The sequence below is a fragment of the Idiotropiscis lumnitzeri genome, chromosome 10, assembly GCF_059441095.1.
Source record: "Idiotropiscis lumnitzeri isolate Australia: NSW breed Sydney's pygmy pipehorse chromosome 10, RoL_Ilum_1.0, whole genome shotgun sequence".
In the NCBI taxonomy this organism is placed as follows: Eukaryota; Metazoa; Chordata; class Actinopteri; order Syngnathiformes; family Syngnathidae; genus Idiotropiscis; species Idiotropiscis lumnitzeri.
Genome location: NC_142400.1, coordinates 2,619,434 through 2,638,568, shown reverse-complemented (window position 1 = coordinate 2,638,568; position 19,135 = coordinate 2,619,434). Strand labels below are relative to the sequence as shown.

Below are 19,135 nucleotides of genomic sequence, written 5' to 3'. Positions count from 1 at the left end.
ATCGTTGGCAAAACCCTTCCTAAAAAAAGGGAGAGGGGGCACAATATACATGTGCAATCCAATTCTGTCTTTCAATGTTTTGATTGACATCGAACAGCTTCCATTCTAGTGCTTTTGCGATACAAATGTTCCTAATATTTGGGTTATTTGGCTTGAAAGAGGGGCAAATAATTACAAAGAAACAAAAAATACTTTAAAAAATGTAATTTCCTGATTTTTTTGATGACGAAAAAAATTATAAACGAAATAACAAATTAAAAAAAGACTAAATACCAAATTAAATAGACATTAGGCGATCATGGAAATACACAAAAGTAACTGAATTGCAAATAATGATAAAATAGCTGATACTTAAAGAAAGTATTGGCATGATAATTTTGCTGAGGAAAAAAAACAACTGAAAAAATAATCCGAAATATTTTTTTGCAATCAATAAAGTCGATTTTCAATGCATGAATGAACTCCAATTAAAAAATACTTGTCAGACAATAAAAACTCACATCATTCGAATTTTTATTAATAAAACTAACAAAAATCTAAGAAATTAATCAATACATGATTACTCAAAAAAAGATAAATAAAAAAATGACAGCAAAAAAAGGCCATAATTTAACGGAAAGGAACGACCAAACGCAATAATTAAAAATAATTTGTCTAACACCGGAAAAAAAAGACAAATTTATCACTACAATTTAAATGAATAGAAATAAAACAATTAGAGCAAATAAAATAGCTATTGTCTAATTGCAACATGAATAATAATGGAACAATTTCGATATGTAAAATAATTGACATATAAATGTAATAGTTTGACAAAAAATATTGTCTTAAACTGAGAAAACAAGCAAAAATATTTTTTTAAAAAAAAGGATGGGAAACATTATTTCTTTTAAGTAAATGTGGATCACAGCAATACGCGTAATCACGTGATCTAAGGAACTGCGTGCCGGTGTGTGCGTGCGTCGCACGTGCCTACGTGAGACGCAAATGAACACCGCAGAAGGTGCGTTGGAGGACTTGAGTCGGGCCAACCTGAAGGGGCGGCCCTTCGTTTTCTTTGCATTGTCTTATTTTTGGGGCTGGGAGTGGGCTGTGGGATGAGCACCCCCCTCCCCCCCTTGCCACCCACCCCTCATTGTTTCACGAGTGTGGACCACCCTTTTGCCCCCCCCGCCTCCCACCCTCTCTTTTTTTTGTTTACCCCCTCCCCCCTCCCCTTCAGCTTTCTCCCGCTGTTCTCGCTTCACTTTTTGGACGATCCTGGCGACGACCGGCGTGGAACGCTGCGTGTGCGTGGGTGCTCTCATCTTTTCGCGCAGAGGACGAGACATGGGCTCCGTTTCCAACCAGAAATTCCCAGGTCGAGTAAAATCCTCCACCCAGCCCACCGTGCATTCGTTAATTGATTGCACTTATTTTGCACCAAGTGCGCAAATACGCAATTGCGTATTCACATTTTTTTGTGCGCGTGTGTAATTTTTATTTAATTTTTTTTGTCGTTTTTTTTTAGGGGGTTGCAAGGCGGACGAGGACGAGGGTCCCAGTCCGGCTGAGGAGGACTCGCAGACCCTCCAAGGCCTCGGTTTGTGCAAGTGGTTCAACGTGCGCATGGGCTTCGGCTTCCTGTCCATGACGACTCGGGACGGCGTGCAGCTGGACGAGCCCGTGGACGTCTTCGTGCATCAGGTAAATTCCACGCCCAAAAAAAAAAAGAAAAAGAAAAAAGAAATCACACTCACGTAAAAGAAAACCACGAAACGAAATCCAGGCATCGATTCTTAGCTTTGTCACGAAATTGTGACTTTCGTGTTTTTTCGGGTTTTTTTTCGATTTTTTTGGGGGGGGGTGAGGGGGTGGTAGTGGAGTAGAGTGGGGGGTTGGTTTCAGTTCCGTGGGTCTTGTGTCCACCCCCCAGTGGGAACACGTGGAAGCATGGAGGGAGGTTCAAGCACTGATGCTGTGTGTCCACACTCATTTTGTTGCCGTTTTCAGATGATGGGAGGAAGTGTGTGGTTTAAAAATAAAAATTTAAATCATTTTTTTATTTTTATTTTTCGAACGAAAATGTCAATTTGATCAGATTTCTTTTTGGAACTGGCAAAGGTTTATTGGAGGCAAGTGGACTTGTTTGTTGAGGACACTTCTTGCCTCCATTCAGCTTTTGTCCCTCCCCATTACAAGTTATGATATTTTGCTGTAGCTTTTAATTCAAAATCAAAATCTGAAGCTAAATGTCTTATTCTAGAACATAAAATTCTTTCCATTTTTTCCACTCCAAATATTGCATGTACTACAAGGGACAATCATTTTTAAACAAGCATTTTATAGACAACCTGTAGTATCTAAATTTGATCTTTATTTCTTTATTTTACACATTATTTTTTATCATTCACAAACAAAAATGCAAAATTGCATTAAGTGCTTTTTTTTTCATCCTTACTAATTATTACAAGCAAAACTGAATTTTTTTTTTGATAGTTGGTAATTTTTAAATTGCATCATTTGCCTTAAAGTATTTTTGAAAAGGCACTCAATATACAACCTATGCTTTGATTTATTTTATTAATTCATATGGATTATGCGCTTGTTTTTTTTTTCATTGTCAAATAACAAACATTACATCATCAAATCTTAGCACATTGGATCTAGAAAATGAAACCAGATTGCTGGTTAGTAGCTAAAAAAAACAATCTGAGCAATAATTTTTACGACAAACGCATCACGTTACCATAAAAAATAAATTTAGGAATGGCTTTCATCACGGCTTATTATGATATTTTGCACCCAGAAACATTAAAATTGCTGTTGTTTCTAATCATTATTCTGCCATTGCCACATTTCTTAAAATTCAATCTTGCAAAAGTATTTCATACTCGTTAGGAATGACTTTCCACCAGTTTTGTCAGAATTACACATTTACAACCCCCGAAAAAAACAAAACATTCACGTGAATGAGATTCTGGTGCTTGTTAAATATATAAATGAGGTTGCCTTTCTTTTTGTATCAGGCAGACGAGCACAGGTATTAAAAAGCGAGAGAGTGAGAGAGGTGAGGATGGCGAGGTGCAACCCCACCCCTCCCGCCTCCCCACGCCCTCTCATCTCATTGCCGCTTGATAAGATAAAGATTTAGCATGTGAATGAGAGGAGAGCCCGCTCGCCGCCTCATTCACCTCAAGGTTCCTGTCGTAAATTCATTCAACGGCCCCCTGCGCCCCGCCCGTACGTGCTTGTGGCGCCCTAACGATGTCTTTTTTTTTTTTTTGAGATGCGACAACAACGGTACGGCAAGCCTGAATGTGAATATTAGAAAGTTGGACTGGTCATATTGAAAATTCAGTTTTAAAGCTGAGCTGTGGAGAATGGGGGGGGAGTGAAGTGGGGAAGTATTTTCTTCACAAGTCTTAATATGGCCTTGCGTTTGAGGAATATGAGTTTAAGCGGGAAAATCCACCCGTTTTTAGCCATCTAAGGGGGCGGCCATTTTGTCACTTTCTGTCCACTGGAAATGACATCACAGTTGCTCCAGGCTCAGATGACGACCAATCTTGGCTCTGTTTCAGAAAACGGGTGAGCCATGATTGGTCGTTACCTGAGCAACTGTGATGTCATTTTCAGTCCGCAGAAGTGACAAAATGGCGGCCTCGTTAGATGACTAAAAAATATTTATGAAAACGCGACAACGAATAATAAATGGGATACTATTTCTACTTACAAGTTGAAGCTTGCAACCATCTTCCCAAAGTGTCTCGTTGAATCCAACGCAAGCAATGCGGAACCAATGGCCACCAACCCCCGTCCACTTCCTTTCGCTGCGTGTGTGCGCGTGTACATGCGGCAGCTCGCCGCGTGTCTCAATGATGGATTCTGAAAGGTTATGGCAACATAAAAAAAAGAAGAGAGAGAAGAGGAGGCCTGGGCTGTAAAATTAGTAGCCGCGTGTCACAGAAAATCAACTCCCAGGATCCACTTGGTCCTTTGTGCAGGTGGACAATAGCGCCATACATGTGAATGGGGCTTCCCTCGGCCCGTGACCGAGTCCCTCTTTGTCTCGGGGACGGTCCTTCACTTGGCCATTAAAGCCTCTGATGTCTTCCTCCGCGGTTCCAGACACAAGCGCTAGCGCGGTTTTACAGTAGCCCGCCCACTTCAAAAAAAGGAAATGCCTCTACGTTGAAATCCACGAAATGGAAAAAAAAAATCTTCGACCTTCCTTACCTGCTTAGCGCGGCTCTAGGTTCTTGATGACCTTTCATTGGGGGGGGGGGACAAGCGGGAGAGGAAGTGGGTCACCATCAGGGCCTGGTGGGAACGGGCCAACGAGCGGCCGAGATGAGCATTTAAATACTGTACAGTAAGCTCACGCTCATTAGCAAAATCCTGAGACTTTTCTACGTTTTAAAACTAAATACACGACGGTGCCTTGAGATGGAAGTGATTCCCAGTTGAAGTTAACTGTCAAAGTAAACTTAATACCCCAAAATCTACATTGTGTATTTTAAACAACCACATTGCTTCGCGTATTACCGCCTAGCTTAATGCTAACACGGCTAGTACGCAACTGCTAGCTCACCGCCCGACCAAGTGACGCTAATGCTATGCTTGTAGATTTATCGAGAATATGTTCGCTCCACCGTTGTATAACCTTTTCTGGATATCAAGTTTGTATATGGAAGGTTACAGAGGCGAAACTCCAACCCAGAACCAACCGCAACGGATTTGACCAACGCTAACTAGAGTCATATAGCCGTTTGTCAAAAACACTCAAATCATCTTCCCAATTGAAATGAATTTGAAATTTGTTTTGTCCGGCCTCCCAACACACTTTGCAACTTTTGAATGGCCATTGCGTTTCTGCCCATCTTAGCCACTAGGGGGCAGTGTAAAACACGGCCGGATCCTCGCAGAGGATAAAAAATATATTTATATATTAATATATATATATATATAGATAGATAGATAGATAGATACATCTATTAAAATTCAGATGGAAAGAGTTTTTTGGGGCTCTTAAGAGATCATCGATTTTACCAAATGTGATGATGATGATTCCTACCTGCCTGATCTTATGAATTAAAAAACGGGTGGATTTCGCTGCCCACTGAGAGATTTTTAAATGTCCTAATCCTTGGCCCTTTTTCTCATGGAATCTCTCAAGGGTCATTTGAGTTGAATGTAGCTCAGAGTTATCTTATTGTTTGCTGACAGCACATTTAAGCCCCGCCCCTCACTTTTTTTTTTTCATTGTCATTTGATTAATTCAGCAAGTCAACCTACAACACCCCCCCCCCCGCGCCTCCTTTACCCGGCACGCGTCGTCACACAAACCCCAAAATAAAATCACAAATCAAGATGTCGCAGGCTTTCCACAGGGTGGGCTGTTTTTCAAAGAGGGGGGGGGGCGTTATCAAAGGAAGACATCAGTCAGTCCAACACTACCCCCCCTCACCAACCCCCTACCCTAAAACTTTTAATCTTGTTCGTCTTTGTGCCCAACAACCATCCAAGGAATGTCATCACGATCAGTCCCCCCCCCCCTCCCCAAACTGCCTTCCCACCCCACCCCCATCCCTTGCATCCTGCTGTTTAGATTTTAGCAGTGGTCAGTGTGTTAGCCGAGTGGGGGGCTGCCGTGTGGAATGCTGTTCCTCCATCCACAGAGCAAGGTGGGGGGGATGGGTTGAAGGTTACACACATCAGGTTGACCATTGGAAAGGGGAATGGGGGGTGGGAGGGGCTGGGGGGGGCATTAAGCAATACCACTCAGAGGATATTGGGGGGAGGTAATCACACTCTTTAGTTGAAGTGCAGAACAAAAAAAAAAAAGAAGAGATTGGTCGAAGTACTGATTCGGCAAATGAAAAATACTTGCGCTTAATAAATCTTCCATTTTATTATTATTTATTTATTTCTATTGTACAATTTTTTTTTCAGGACTTTTGTTAGAATTGCAGTAAAAATGAAAGAACCTATTCAACAATGTTTGAAAATAAAATAAAAAGTAGCGACTGTACCAAAGTAAAACCTATTTATTTAGTTATCTATTTATTATTATTATTATTTTTTTTACAGGTATTCATTTGGATAATTTTCTGCAATAACCAAAACCACACACGAGCAAACAATTCTTTTAAATAAGGCCTTGGAGGTGAATTATCTTCCTCTTGTCAGTTTTTTCCCGCCTTATAAACAGTTATTTTTTTTGGGGGGGGGGGGTCATCAGCCCATTTTGAAAAAGACAAGAGTAAATGGTAAAGATTTGTTTTCAAAAGTTGAGGGTAAAATTAAAAATTAGTCCGAAGACTAACATAGTTAAAGTATTGATACCAGGAAAAAAATACTACTTCAGTACAGTAATCAAGTATTTGTACTTTGCTACTTGCCGCCAATGAGTCGTCATTCTTGTCCTTCTTCTCCAGAGCAAGCTGCACATGGACGGCTTCCGCAGCCTGAAGGAAGGAGAAGCCGTGGAGTTCACCTTCAAGAAGTCCTCCAAGGGGCTGGAGTCGCAGCGCGTCACCGGACCAGGCGGGATCCACTGCGTGGGCAGCGAGCGCCGACCCAAAGGCAAGAAAGTCCAGAAGAGGCGCTCCAAAGGAGACCGGTAAGCAAACGGAGAGGAAAAAGTTTTTTTTTTTTTTAATGAACTGAATTTACAAAACAAAAGGCAAAACAAAATAAAAACTAAAATCACAAACTCACCGGACAGAAATTGACAATTGGGAATCAGTTCCAGTCAGCGACTCCCTGCCCCCAAATAATAACAAAAATGGTTATTATTATTATTTTTATTTTTTTTTTACATAGTCTCATTTATAAAAAAAATATTCGTCATGATTTTTTAAAAATAGAATGTAAAGAGTTCAAAAGTTTTGTCATCGTGATTGTTAATTGATCATGCTTCCTTCTAGTGTACATGCTTTGGCCACCGGGTGGCAATAGAGTGCATTTGTGCAACTGCAAGGGACTCAGTAACCTGCAGCAATCTTGGTTGTTTTTTTTGCAGAGGATAAAGAATATCTGCAAGTGAGTCAAGTTATTTTTGTTTGTGTACTCCACTGTTTAAAAAAAGTTACAACACATCAACACCAATGCTATTCGTTAGCCCGTCTATGGCGTTTCCCATTAGGGGTCAGCATTTTTTTTTAACACTTTAAAGTCACGTTTTGTGGTTTTAAATGTGCAATTAGTTTCGCAGTAATCTGGAAATCGGAGCCGCATTAAATTTGACGCATAATTAAGTCTTAAAGTAAAACACAATATACCGTTTGAGGTGTGTCAGAAAAGTTCTAGGACTCGCGTCACAAATCATGTCCAAACATAAATTGTCCAGCATGTCGAAAGTCTTCTGGGCGAGGAACTGTCAGATGCTCGGGGCCATCGTGAGACAGCCACAAGATGTCCTGATGCAACTTTTGTCTCTTTACATGCATTGAACTTATCATCTCCACCGTACCAGTTCCGGAACTTTCCTCACACTTCTCAGTGTACACAGTTTGAAAGATCTTGAACTGATAGGAAGTGTCCAGCTATTTAGTTTGTTACCCTTTCAAAATAACTACTCCGAATCAATGCTGTGAGCAATTAAACCGTTTGGATTAAAGAAACCCACCGCGCTACCCCCCCCCCCCTCCTGGTTCTTTCCCCTCTGTCGCAACCCCCGCCTTTCCCCGCTCCCCCACCTAAGCAAGGGTCACATCGGCAGCGGTTTGACACGTGACCTGGATCAATAATTGTTTAAATCTTGCGATTCCCCACCCCGGTGGACTAATACCCACGGGCCCTCAAGCCCAACACCAATAAGTTGGATCAAAAAAATTAATCTCCGGCGTCAGGATGTTTTGGGACGGACCAGACGAACCTGGGATCTCGGGTTTGTTGTCTATATCATGTCATGTGGAAATGTGTGCTGGCACTTGTTGCTAATGCTAAGCGCTAGCTGCTAGCCAGTAGCAGCCACTAAAGCTTTGGACGAGCGTTGTCAAACAATTTCGAGCATTTTAAAGATGGAGAGAAGACAAAACTGAAATTCTGATTGGTGATTTCACGAAGACCCGCGTAGGTTAGTGAGCCAATCGTGATGAGTGGGTCATGTTTTGTATTTTCCATTTGTGGGAGGGCTTCCCTTCTTTGAATATCATGAAGGCGCCGGAGGTTAGAGGTGTATGACTTTCACCCCGCTGTCATTTGCGATTAGAGCCATCGAGTAGTTGGTGTGAGAGTGGAGATCTTTACGGCTTCAAGGAGCCCTGCGAGGCCTTCTGCGGTTCAATAACCAACACAACCGCCCCCCCCCCAAACCCCCCTCCCACCTTCTGGGCCACATTAATCCATTGATAAGATATCGTTCACCCCTCTGGCACAATTTTATTATGCAGTGGTTCAGGGTTTGTTTTTTTTTTGTTTTTTTTTTGGTCTTGGCTCTGATAATTTCATTTTTTAAAATATATTTGATACATATTTAATTTTATTTTAAAATTAAGTCCACATTTGGCTCTAATTAATTATGCAGTCGTTCAGTTTTTTTTTTTCCTGACCCCCGAAAAATAGAACTTAGTGCTATGTTTGAGGTCTGAGGTCTTGGCTCTAATTCTATATTTTTTTTTAAATAAAGTCCACATTTCCACGGGCGAGTAAAGAAAGCGGTGTCCGTTTAATTGATAACAGATGCAAGAGGCAAAGCAAGCGGGTGAAAGGTCAGTGTTGCCATGGGAACAATGTATGAGTAAATGCAAGCGCGATGTGGTGGTGGTGGGTAGGGGTCAGGGTTCAGAGGTCATTACTGGCGCCCTCCCGGACAAAGGACCACTTCCCCTCAGCGTTCCTGACGACGGATGCTGATTCAAGGGCGGGGCCGTGACGCGCTGGCTTAGACGCCTGCGTGCCGTCCCCAACGGGCGCCACCACAAAGCAAAAGCAGCTCATTTGTTAGCACTTCAATGATAACCCCCCTCCCCCCTCCCGGTACCAAGTGACCACATCACGCCCACCACCCATCTGTCCTACAGACGAACGCGCGTGGTCTTTCTATAGATTTTATGTCCGTTTCCCCTCCCGTGCCTTGTGCGAAAACGCTGCTGGTGTTTGGACCTTGAGTTCAATGCCAGTGAGGCGTCCTCCCACTGGTTCGCAACTGACAGAGTGATGTCATACATGACGAGATGCATTGCACGAACATAAACATTTGAGCCCAGAAAATATTTAAAAACAAATGTTGAACGTCAAACTTGGTGACCAACTGACCTGAACTTTGGCAGTGACTCTTTCATGGGCTTGTGTGTGCACGCTACGTACTTGGTATGTACATCCACAGTACACAATACGAATACTATTGCAATTTCTTCATAACCTTCACTTTGCAGAACATAAATGAACCGAACAGTTAGAAATAATCTCAGAAAAATCTGAGAACTAGTAGAGGCATGTTGATGTTGCTGCCATCTGTGACCTGGAATGCCCCTTTTGAGGTGTGCAGCAGTGATGAAATGTCGCCCTCTTGTGGCAAATAACTTTTTTTTTTTTGTCTGACACTGAAGTCCAACTACGTGACAAAGCCATACCCCCCCCCCAAAAAAATGAAGAGTCCATGTTTATTTCGTAAAGAAAAATAATGTGAGGATTGCACTTAAAAGTTGAATACAATCTTTTTGTCCTCAGTGTGGTTCTGAACACAAATTGACAGATAGCGAACAATCTTCAAGATAAATGCTAAGGCTGGAGTAAAGTTGAATTGTTTTACTGTTGTCTTCAATATGTTGAGTATATTTAATTTGTAAAAAAAAAAAGGCGATTCTTTTTTTCGGTGCAAACAGCGATAAGAAATTGCGAGAACACGGGCCGTCGAATTGCTGTGAACACGTAAAGCTAAAACGTCGTTTAGCAGACTACGCGTGTACTATGAACTGGATGTGTCATGTGATTAAATCTACCAATGAGAAGACATGTTATAAATATAGGGGGAAATAGTTAGTTACGCTAAAGCGCCTGTAGAGGGAGACAAAGCAACAAATACAGGTCAGCTATAACGAGTCATGGCAACAAGTGAACTGTACGTAAGTATCGTAACTGAATTTTAAAAAGTCGCCACCATTGTAACCCTCTGTGAACGTTTGAACATTTAATTCATTGAGAGAGCGCACATATCACTCGTGTATATTTCGAGGCAATATCAAACCTTTCGATTACTTGAAAATTTTCGCTGTACGATTTACTGTGACAAAGGTGGAGCGCCGGAAAAAAAAAGTGCATTTGAACTGAGCCAGGATCTTTGCAGGTGCTACAACTGCGGCGGTCTGGACCACCACGCCAAAGAGTGCAATTTGCCACCTCAGCCCAAAAAGTGCCACTTCTGCCAGAGCATCGATCACATGGTGGCCAACTGTCCAATCAAAGCACAGCAAACCTCGCCGGGTTCTCAGGGCAAGCCGTCCCCCTTGAAGGGCATCGAGGAGGAGAAGTGCGGACGCGCCTCCACCCCGCCGCCGCCTCAGCAGCCCTCCGATTAGAGAGGCCTGCTGGAGGTGGGTTGTTTTTTTTTTTGTTTTTTTTTTCTTGTTTTGTTTTTTCGGGAGGTGGGCAGGGTGGTTAGTGCAGAGGCCAATCAAACTGCTTTGACGGAGAACTCGCCTCCCGCCAGAAGCTTCTTTTGGAACTACCTCAGGTCAAAACAAGTATTCTCAAGAAGAATGTTGCTGATTTTGTTTTTTCTTGTCTTTATTCTTTTTTTAATTTGTTATTGCTTACACTCAGGAATAATGCTGTATTATTGCACTCTTTCCAATAGTGAGAATCACCGCTGTTCTTTCGAGACCTTGACGTCACACTCGCTTCCGGGTGGCAAATACTCTGATTGCATCCCTCGTAAACGAACCCTCACGTCGATTGATCAATGCACAGCGATTAAATAGAAAAAAAAAGTAAAGAAAAAAACAGGGTAAATGGCTTGAATGATGATTTTAGTTTGAATGTGTGACGTGTCAGTCAAAATGTTACGTTGGTGCTTGGACCTGAGGCCTAATGTTGATAATTTACATTCCACTAAATGATTTGGCTCCAGAATAGACGTGATGGAAATTAGAGTGAGTTATCGTGATGAATTGCGGAATTAATTTAATTTTGCGTTGGTCGGATTAATGGCGCACACATGCTTTGTTTGATGCAGGGTAGCCATTATGTTTTGCTTGACAGTCGATAACATCGCCAAACATTTTTTACGTGTGTAGAGTTTCTCGGTTCCCCATCCGTCACTGGCGCTACTCCACCTTTCGGCAGTCTTGTAATCGTCTCTACTGTACAAATATTTATGACATCTATTCAATTGGTTCTGCTAGATTGGCTTTTTTTTTTTTTTTTTTAAATCCCAGCGGTCAGTCAGCAGTCATCAATCACTTTCTGCCACCCGGAAGTTCCCTGGCGCCTTTGGTTTTTGTAAAAAAAAAAAGTAGGGCCCGACCGATTAATCGGCCTGCTGATTTAATCGGCCGATAATAGTTTTTTTAAAAGAAAAAAAATTCGGCTTTATTTTGACAATTTTTATTTTATTTTTATTATTCATTAAAACGGAAGACAACAATGACAGCCCAAAAACAATCAGCCAATTTTTTTCTTTCTGTTGTAAAGTTGAGCAAATACAAAGACGTTTTGTAAAACTATCAAATATCTAGATGGATTTAAAATTTTTGTTGTAAGCATTAAGGGACCCTGATTTTTTTTTTTTTAAATGCTCATTATCCATATTTAATCAGATGGAATTTTATCCTTCCAAATTGGCATTTGCCTAAAAAAAAATAAAAAAATCGGTTGGGCCCTAATGAAAAGGTCTGTCGCAGTTGTTCGTACTGATTATTCTCAAACATTTTTTTTTTTACCTCGCCTCCTCTTATGCCGTTCTACCTCATTCTAGTTGTGTTTCAACTCGGTTGGTCGGTCGCTGTGGTCATGTGACGCACTCGAGCTGCCTTACTTTCCTGACTATGCCTACGTGATCAGAATACAACGCGTTAAGTCCGCATACGTTGCAGTCAGCCGTACGAATGTCGGAATGGAAGCTTTTTGGCTTTCCCTTATTTACGTCATGGTCATGTTCACACACCGAAAAAAAAAAAAATCCAACATGTCGTTCCTACCTCGCATCCATCACTGCCAGTTGCCGTTACCAGGGGCGACAGCATATGCTACATTATCGGCACTACCAACTAGACGGTACTTTGTCAGTACGACTAACACCAAACATACTTGAGAGCCTTAATCCACAATGTTAATAACTGACTTGGGTTAAAATTTCAACAAACGCTCCATTCACCACCTCTGATTGCGGTTAATTGGTGCATATGCTATATCATCGGCACAACTTAGCGTATGCTACTTGGTAGTATTAACCACTCGGGTGCATTCAATCAACGACGCACATACCACAACTTTGGATAGAATTCCAACTAATTCTGCATTTACTACATTATCAGTACGACTCAGCATATGCTACTTTTCAGTACTACTAACCGCACATAAAATCATGAAGCCACATCGTCTATTTTGGATGGTATTCCAGCAAATTAGGCATCCATCAGACTTGTCAGTACAATTAAGCATCAATCTTACCGACAATTCTGCCATTGCAGTCAGTCAGAGCAGAAGCTAGCTAACTAGCTACGCTAACTACAGAAGCTAGCTTTGTCATTTCAAAACTTCACAGCGGTGTGAAGCAACATATGCTACATTATCTGTTCCAGAAACCGCACCCCAGAGCACAACACTCATCACTTACGATTGTCTTTGCCGAGGGCTTCTGCTGGCTCTCCTCTTGATACTTGAATACTAGGCGCATATTGTGATGCTACCAGTGGGATGGCTGGTGTTGTTTTTTTTTTTTTGTTTTTTTTTTTTGTTAAGATCGAAAGCGATCATTATTTAAGACACCACCCTCCCAAGTGTAGGGTCATCAGTGCTGGAAACAGCCAAGCCTGCGCGGAGGAGCCCGTACATAGAACTAGCTAGCTAAATCGACGCTATACTCCCATTTTACAGGAGACGCCGATGCCCCCACCCTCAATTAATATATAATATGTAAAATTATTCTTAGGGTTGTTTTTTTTTTTTTGGTCTTTTTAGAAAGAGAGAAAAATAGTCATGATACGTATTTATTTTCCATCCAGAATTCTCAGGTAGGCGTTCCAACACCCAAGTAACGTAATCAGTGCCCTTTGATTAGAGTTGAGCACAATCGAGAAAAAAAAGGGGATGGGCATAATCGATTGTGTCAAATTGGAGTGAAAGGTGACGCGGCCCACATCCATGCCAAAAAGTGGCATGGCAATAGGAGTTCAGAACATTCAGAGACATCCTCGCTTTGTTGGGCGCTTAAACTGATCACATTGATGAATTTATCGTTGACTTTCTATCAATTCAAATGCCCATCCCTTGCTTACATTTTCCTATTGAGCATCAGCAACATACAGTAAGCAATGTACGGGTAGACAGTATTTTTCCATTTACTCTATTTTTTTTTCTTCCAATCCTTTTGTTGTGCTTCTATCTATGCCAAAACCAATGCAATGTGCACTAATGTGTAAGATGCATTTTTTTTATATATATATTCAGGTTAGCCTCCTTATAATTACCTCTCCTTTTATATATTTTGTATTTTTTTTATTTCTTTTTAAATGTACGCGCTCGTTGGGTCGCCTCAGGAAAAAAAAAACACGTCCGTCTCGAAAACTCAGGGAATAATTCGGACGGGACGGGACGGAAAGGAGTCGACGAGCGCACGCCGAATGTTGTTCACGCACCTCCAGCCCTTTTAGAACCACTTGACATGCCGCTTTTTTTGTCGTGCTTTCCTCAATAATGCTCGTAGACGGGGGATGTAGTCGAAGATTGTAAACAAAGAGATGGCGAATGGGGGGGGCGGGGCTTTAGTAGTGAATGAAAATGAGTGTTCCAGACTATCAGTGCTTATGACAAAACACTCACACACATGCTGCATTGTTCATTTTGGCTCGGTGTGATGTCAAGCGAGATGCAGATGCGGAAGGAAGATGCTTCCATGAATCTTACGCTCACTTGACTTTATTTCCAAGTTGTATTGTGAGTTGGCAGCAAAAAGTCCCTTAGTGATGTGTGATTGTGATTCTAATGTAATGATCATGTGAAGGGGAACCTAAAAGCAAAAAAAACTCACAGTAAGCAATAAAAGCAGATTTATGGTGACTGACACATGCTCATTTGTAATAATAAACATTGGCAAGTTTGGATAAGCTGTCAAAAGCTCAGGGTAACTTTTGTTTGTGACCATCAGCCATTCAGTTTTTTTTTTGTGATGTATCTTATGAATTCAATGGCTAGAGCTACTCTCCCCCCACCCCAAAAAATGTTTAAAAAAAAAAAAAGAATGTGCATTTATTACTGATGAATGTAATCAATGTTTACTGTCATGGAAACAATGATCTTGATCTCAGGTTAGTTTTTGTCCAAGATGAGCAACGCATAGTGTTGTCTGCCATGATGTTTCAAAATGTAAAGATTCTGCTCCATTTCATAATAAATATGTCAATACTCATGCATGGTGGTTTTCTGCAGTCAGCCGACACTTCATTACACCTGCACAAAATGAGAATTCAAGAGCTGAATCAAAAATTATGACTTAACAAGAAGCGTTCAGGGAACAAAATGCTGGTTTCTCTTGTCCGAGATGATCAGTTAGCAATTCTTTTTAAATGCATGTTGTGGAACTACTACTTTTGTATTGATTTGTATTATTTAAATAGTAATCATTAAAATATAATGAATTATATTATTTCCTCTCTCAAATATCTATGAAGAGAATATTGAACTGAGAATATATTGAGACCGGAAAATGACCGAAGAACGCCGCAAAAGCCGACGGAGACGCCAACCACTCCGGACCTTCTGCGCATGCGTGAGAAGTAGTACCCCCTCCGTGCCATCGGCGGCGCTAGTCACTGCGTCGCCTTTCGACAGTGACGATGAGAGTGATGACTTCGTCTTCGCGCTCTTCTGTCCAGGCAGCCATTGTCAATTGGCATGATGTGAAAATGGGCGAACTTAAGTTAGTCCTTGAGAAATGGCTTCAATTTTCACCGTTTTTCCGCTTTTAGTTAGTTACGGTTCGGCCGACGTTTGATTGGCGTGTGGTGGTCTTAATGCCATCACATACGTCACTTACACGAAGTTATATCACCTGCGTACACTCGGGGGCGCTCTTTTTTGTTTACATACTTACTGACGTCATCTCAACATGGCCGCCTACCGTCAGTGAAGTTATCCTGTCTGTCCGTCACATTCTTTCGAATATTGTGACCGTTTTCCCGTCACGATGTGGCGAAAACTGGGCACGGTTTGTTATGCAAATATTTTAGTTTGTAGAAGAAGCTTGTTGGCCGCCGTTCTTTACGAACGTCGCCGAGGAGCAGCTCAGGCTTATAACATTCGCCACCTGAGCCAATGCAAAGCTCTTGTGTACACAAATCACGGCGATCCTGCCCATGTCATACAGTAAGACTTTGAAAACTAATTTTCTATTCTATTCAACACTTACTCAAAAGGCGTTTGTAATTATTTACCCGTTGGCCGTGTAGAATGGATGCATCGTATCAGGTTAAAAAAACTGGGCTCTCTGTTAACATATTTAGGCATTTTACGTATTTACTCAGCAGTACGTATTAGAGCCATGCTTTTATTTCATGTTTTACTTGTGGGAGCCAGCGAGCCACTAGTGGTACCTGTTAAGAATCATTGGCTATTTGAGGAAATACAGCACATTCTTCTAACAATCCTCTGCCAACTCGAACTCTGGTTTTGACTAGAATGTGAGGACTTTGTGCCCATCAGGTTGGAGAATGTGGATCTTCCCCCAGTGGGACCAAAAGATGTTCTGGTGAAAATCCTGGCCGCTCCGATCAACCCGTCTGACATCAACATGATCCAAGGTAATGATATGAACAGGAATTGTAAAGTGGATCCCCTCTTTTCACAAATAATCACGATCCGCGTGTCTAAGTGAAGCTCCTCCCCTCAGTCCAACATATAGTTGATGTTTGACACTAATTACCACCAGGTGGATCCAAAACAATATTTGGCCTGTGTAAAAAAAACGGTAACGAGACCTTTTTTGTTTGTAGTGAGGAATAGAGTATAGCTTCCTGGCTAGAGGCTACTTCCACATTTCACATCCGCAGTAGTCCACCGTGTTATGTCTTATTTGCTTTAAAAATGGCAATGCCTAAGTAGGACAATATTGGAACCAATAAAAAGACATTTTTGAATGACGCTTTGGCGTGAACTTAAAATCAGCAAAGCGCCTTTTTTGCTTTAGGTCTTTTGTGAGATTCCGTTAACTATAATAACCTTAGTCTGGATTTTTTTTTTTTTTCAGGGACGTACGCCATCCTACCCGACCTCCCGGCCGTTGGTGGCAATGAAGGCGTGGCCGAAGTGGTGGAGGTGGGCGGCGAAGTCACGTCTCTCCAAATCGGAGACTGGGTCATCCCGAGAGATGCCGGTTTGGGTAAATCAACTTTTGTGCACACTTGCTTGTGTACGTGAGCGACGTGTTTGCAGCCTCTATGTTTGTGTCTCCAGGCACATGGAGGACGGCAGGCGTTTTTGATGAAGACGACGTGATCCCGGTGGCCAGTGACATCCCCCTGTTGGCAGCCGCCACACTCGGGGTGAACCCCTGCACTGCCCTCAGGATGCTGGCCGACTTTGAGCACCTGGAGCCAGGTAGAGCGAGAGAACCACTTGTGCGGCAAATGATGTGAAACGGTGACCGTGGTTTACCTGGCAGGCGATTCGGTGATCCAGAACGCGGCCAACAGTGGCGTGGGGCAGGCCGTCATTCAAATTGCCGCGGCGAGGGGAATAAACACCATCAACGTGCTCCGAGACAGGTATGCCCGTACTTTATCGTAGGGCTGGGCGATCATGGTGAAATTAACGAATCACAATTATTTTGGATTCACATTGAAATCATGATTAATAAACAGGATTGTTTCTTGATTTCAAATGAGTATTTATTCATAATTATGTATTGTATGGCGCTAGTCATGCTAGCAATGCTCAAGTTAATAGACCTAAATGACTCCGCCCACTTTGGTCCTGCCAGCCTGACGCAGTTGCCGTTCCTACTGATCACTTTTTAATCAACCGGCCTTAATCACGTGTGTTATTTTAGGCGGGAAAATGGCTCCTGTGCTTCTGTCGTCACTTTGTCTATCAGACCCAAATTTATGGGGAGAGAAGTATTTAAATGCTCATGAATGTTTCGAGAAAGAAAAGTATAAAAGGATGGCCAGTTATTATCAAGTGGAAATGTGTTGTTTTTTTTGTTTGTTTTTTTGTCTTCAGTATCTTTATCCAAGCAAAAAAAAAAAAAAAAATTGGCGGTATTTTTATCAGAATACCCGATTTTTTGATTCTGATTTTCAGTACGATATGCGAAAACCAAACTATTTTCTAGCTGCGGCCCTACTAACCTTCTATGAGCCAGCCAATAGGATTTTTCATTCGCTGTTTAACTTATTCACGACCAGCCGAGTAAAAAAAAATCTTTGACGTCTTTGGCCGTCAATGGTAGTAAATGAGCTAAAAGGCAAAATCAAAATCATGGTTACATTTCGATTTTTTACCCAGCCCTACAATATTCACTAATTACTTGGCTAATGAAGGTTGTATTCCAATAATATGCAAAGTTTAATTTTCACGCTGCATGACTCAAGCTCTTGTAAAAGCAGACACAGTCAAAGTGTTGCTACATTATCAGCAAATGTCGATTGTTTCCTTCCAAAGGCCGGAGTTCACTCAGCTCAGTGATAGGCTCAAGGCCCTGGGAGCAAATCACGTGATCAAAGAAGACGCACTGAGGCGGCCTGAGATGAAGGAACTCTTCAAGGTGCAACTATGAACAATTTAGAGTCTTCAGTGAAGCAAACATGTCTTTTTAGATGTGAAAAAAAAAAAAAAAATCCACTGATACATTTTTGGTCTTTGTTTTCAGACGTGTCCGAAGCCCAAACTGGCCTTGAATGCGGTTGGAGGAAAGAGTGCCACGGAGCTGCTCCGTCATCTGCGGTGAGCATGCTGCACAATCGCAAAACACTGAAGAAAGAGTGTTGCGCAATAACACAAGAATGTTCACGGCAGGGTCGGAGGCTCCATGGTGACCTACGGGGGGATGTCCAAACAGCCGGTGACTGTCCCTGTGGTATGTCGCATCCTCGCCTGGCAAATTTAACACCAAGACAACTTTTAATTTTTTTTTTTTTTTAAATAATATTTCCTCAATATCGCCTTCCCCAGAGTGCGCTTATTTTCAAGGATGTGAAAGTGTGTGGCTTCTGGGTGACGCAGTGGAAAAGACAGCACTCAAATGGTGAGGTTTGACAAAATTGTGCTGCTGATTCTGATTTAAAGGAGACAAATTTTGGAAAATTGACTTTTTAATTCTAATGATCTATTCATTCCATGCAGAGATTTGTGTCGCATCCCTGAATGTTGATAAACCTTCCATATATAGATGTATAATTACAATGATTTTGAAATCAATTTTTGTATTTTACTTCCTTTGTGTATGCAGGAGCATTCGGAGCCATGCTGGACGAGCTGTGCTCCCTCCTCCGCCAGGGAAAGCTGAGCGCTCCCGCCTGCGCCGAGGTGCCTCTGGGCGACTTCCGCCACGCTCTGAACGCCGCCATGCAGCCTTTCACATCGGCCAAGCAGATCCTGATCACGTGAAGACGCGTCATTAAATGTCAAGGCATCAGGTTTAAAGTTCGCCATTTGGAAGTCGCGACCCTCTCGAGGTCAGAGTCGCTTTAATGAGCCGTTAAGCCTTCATAAAGTCATTAAAGGCGCGCGTCAACCACAACTGGATCGTTCCCGTTTGATCTCGCAACAACGCAAACAAATAGATTTATTCGTTGACTTTAGTAAGCATCCAACAAAAAAATGGTCGAAATATTTATTAGAAATGTGAACTTATATGATATGAAGCCAAAGGTTTTTTTTTTGTTTTTTTTTAACAATGCGATTGAATCATCATCAGCGTCATATCTACTTGCCAGGTTATTTAGATAACATTAAAATGCAAACATGCTGTCATTAAAAGGCTGCTGTGTGT

General features: G+C 41.9%; 2 protein-coding genes across 6 annotated transcripts; both read left to right on the top strand.

Moving 5' to 3' along the window:
* The first annotated feature begins 1,112 nt into the window (after positions 1–1,112).
* Positions 1,113–13,902, top strand: lin28aa (lin-28 homolog Aa). 2 transcript variants are annotated; one of them, XM_088307724.1, is made up of 5 exons: positions 1,113–1,360; positions 1,511–1,686; positions 6,420–6,604; positions 10,274–10,520; positions 10,784–13,902. In XM_088307724.1, exons 1-4 carry the CDS (start codon positions 1,330–1,332, stop codon positions 10,503–10,505), a joined length of 624 nt encoding a protein of 207 aa, XP_088163850.1. In that variant the 5' UTR covers positions 1,113–1,329; the 3' UTR covers positions 10,506–10,520; positions 10,784–13,902. The 2 variants fall into 2 exon arrangements, with proteins under 2 accessions (XP_088163850.1, XP_088163849.1); XM_088307723.1 differs by having other exon boundaries at positions 10,274–13,902.
* A 1,100-nt stretch (positions 13,903–15,002) lies between these two features.
* On the top strand, positions 15,003–19,122 carry mecr (mitochondrial trans-2-enoyl-CoA reductase). 4 transcript variants are annotated; one of them, XM_088306378.1, is made up of 10 exons: positions 15,003–15,117; positions 15,847–15,944; positions 16,391–16,522; positions 16,597–16,740; positions 16,805–16,907; positions 17,806–17,908; positions 18,014–18,087; positions 18,160–18,220; positions 18,316–18,388; positions 18,593–19,122. In XM_088306378.1, the coding sequence occupies exons 1-10, from the start codon at positions 15,080–15,082 to the stop codon at positions 18,748–18,750; spliced, it is 984 nt and encodes a 327-aa protein (XP_088162504.1). In that variant the 5' UTR covers positions 15,003–15,079; the 3' UTR covers positions 18,751–19,122. The 4 variants fall into 4 exon arrangements, with proteins under 4 accessions (XP_088162504.1, XP_088162503.1, XP_088162500.1 ...); XM_088306377.1 differs by having other exon boundaries at positions 15,008–15,064; XM_088306374.1 differs by lacking the exon at positions 15,003–15,117 and adding an exon at positions 15,128–15,352.
* The last annotated feature ends 13 nt before the right edge of the window (positions 19,123–19,135 follow it).

What these genes read in the sequence shown, in the direction of transcription:
- lin28aa (XM_088307724.1), top strand. Translation starts at nt 1,330, where the DNA reads ATGGGCTCCGTTTCCAACCAGAAATTCCCAG. An exon ending in TTCCAACCAGAAATTCCCAG is followed by an intron (nt 1,361 to 1,510) that starts GTCGAGTAAAAT and finishes GTTTTTTTTTAG; the next exon opens with GGGGTTGCAAGGCGGACGAG. An exon ending in TGGACGTCTTCGTGCATCAG is followed by an intron (nt 1,687 to 6,419) that starts GTAAATTCCACG and finishes CTTCTTCTCCAG; the next exon opens with AGCAAGCTGCACATGGACGG.
- mecr (XM_088306374.1), top strand. Translation starts at nt 15,159, where the DNA reads ATGCCATCACATACGTCACTTACACGAAGTTATATCACCTGCGTACAC. An exon ending in TGACATCAACATGATCCAAG is followed by an intron (nt 15,945 to 16,390) that starts GTAATGATATGA and finishes TTTTTTTTTCAG; the next exon opens with GGACGTACGCCATCCTACCC. An exon ending in ATCAACGTGCTCCGAGACAG is followed by an intron (nt 16,908 to 17,805) that starts GTATGCCCGTAC and finishes TTCCTTCCAAAG; the next exon opens with GCCGGAGTTCACTCAGCTCA.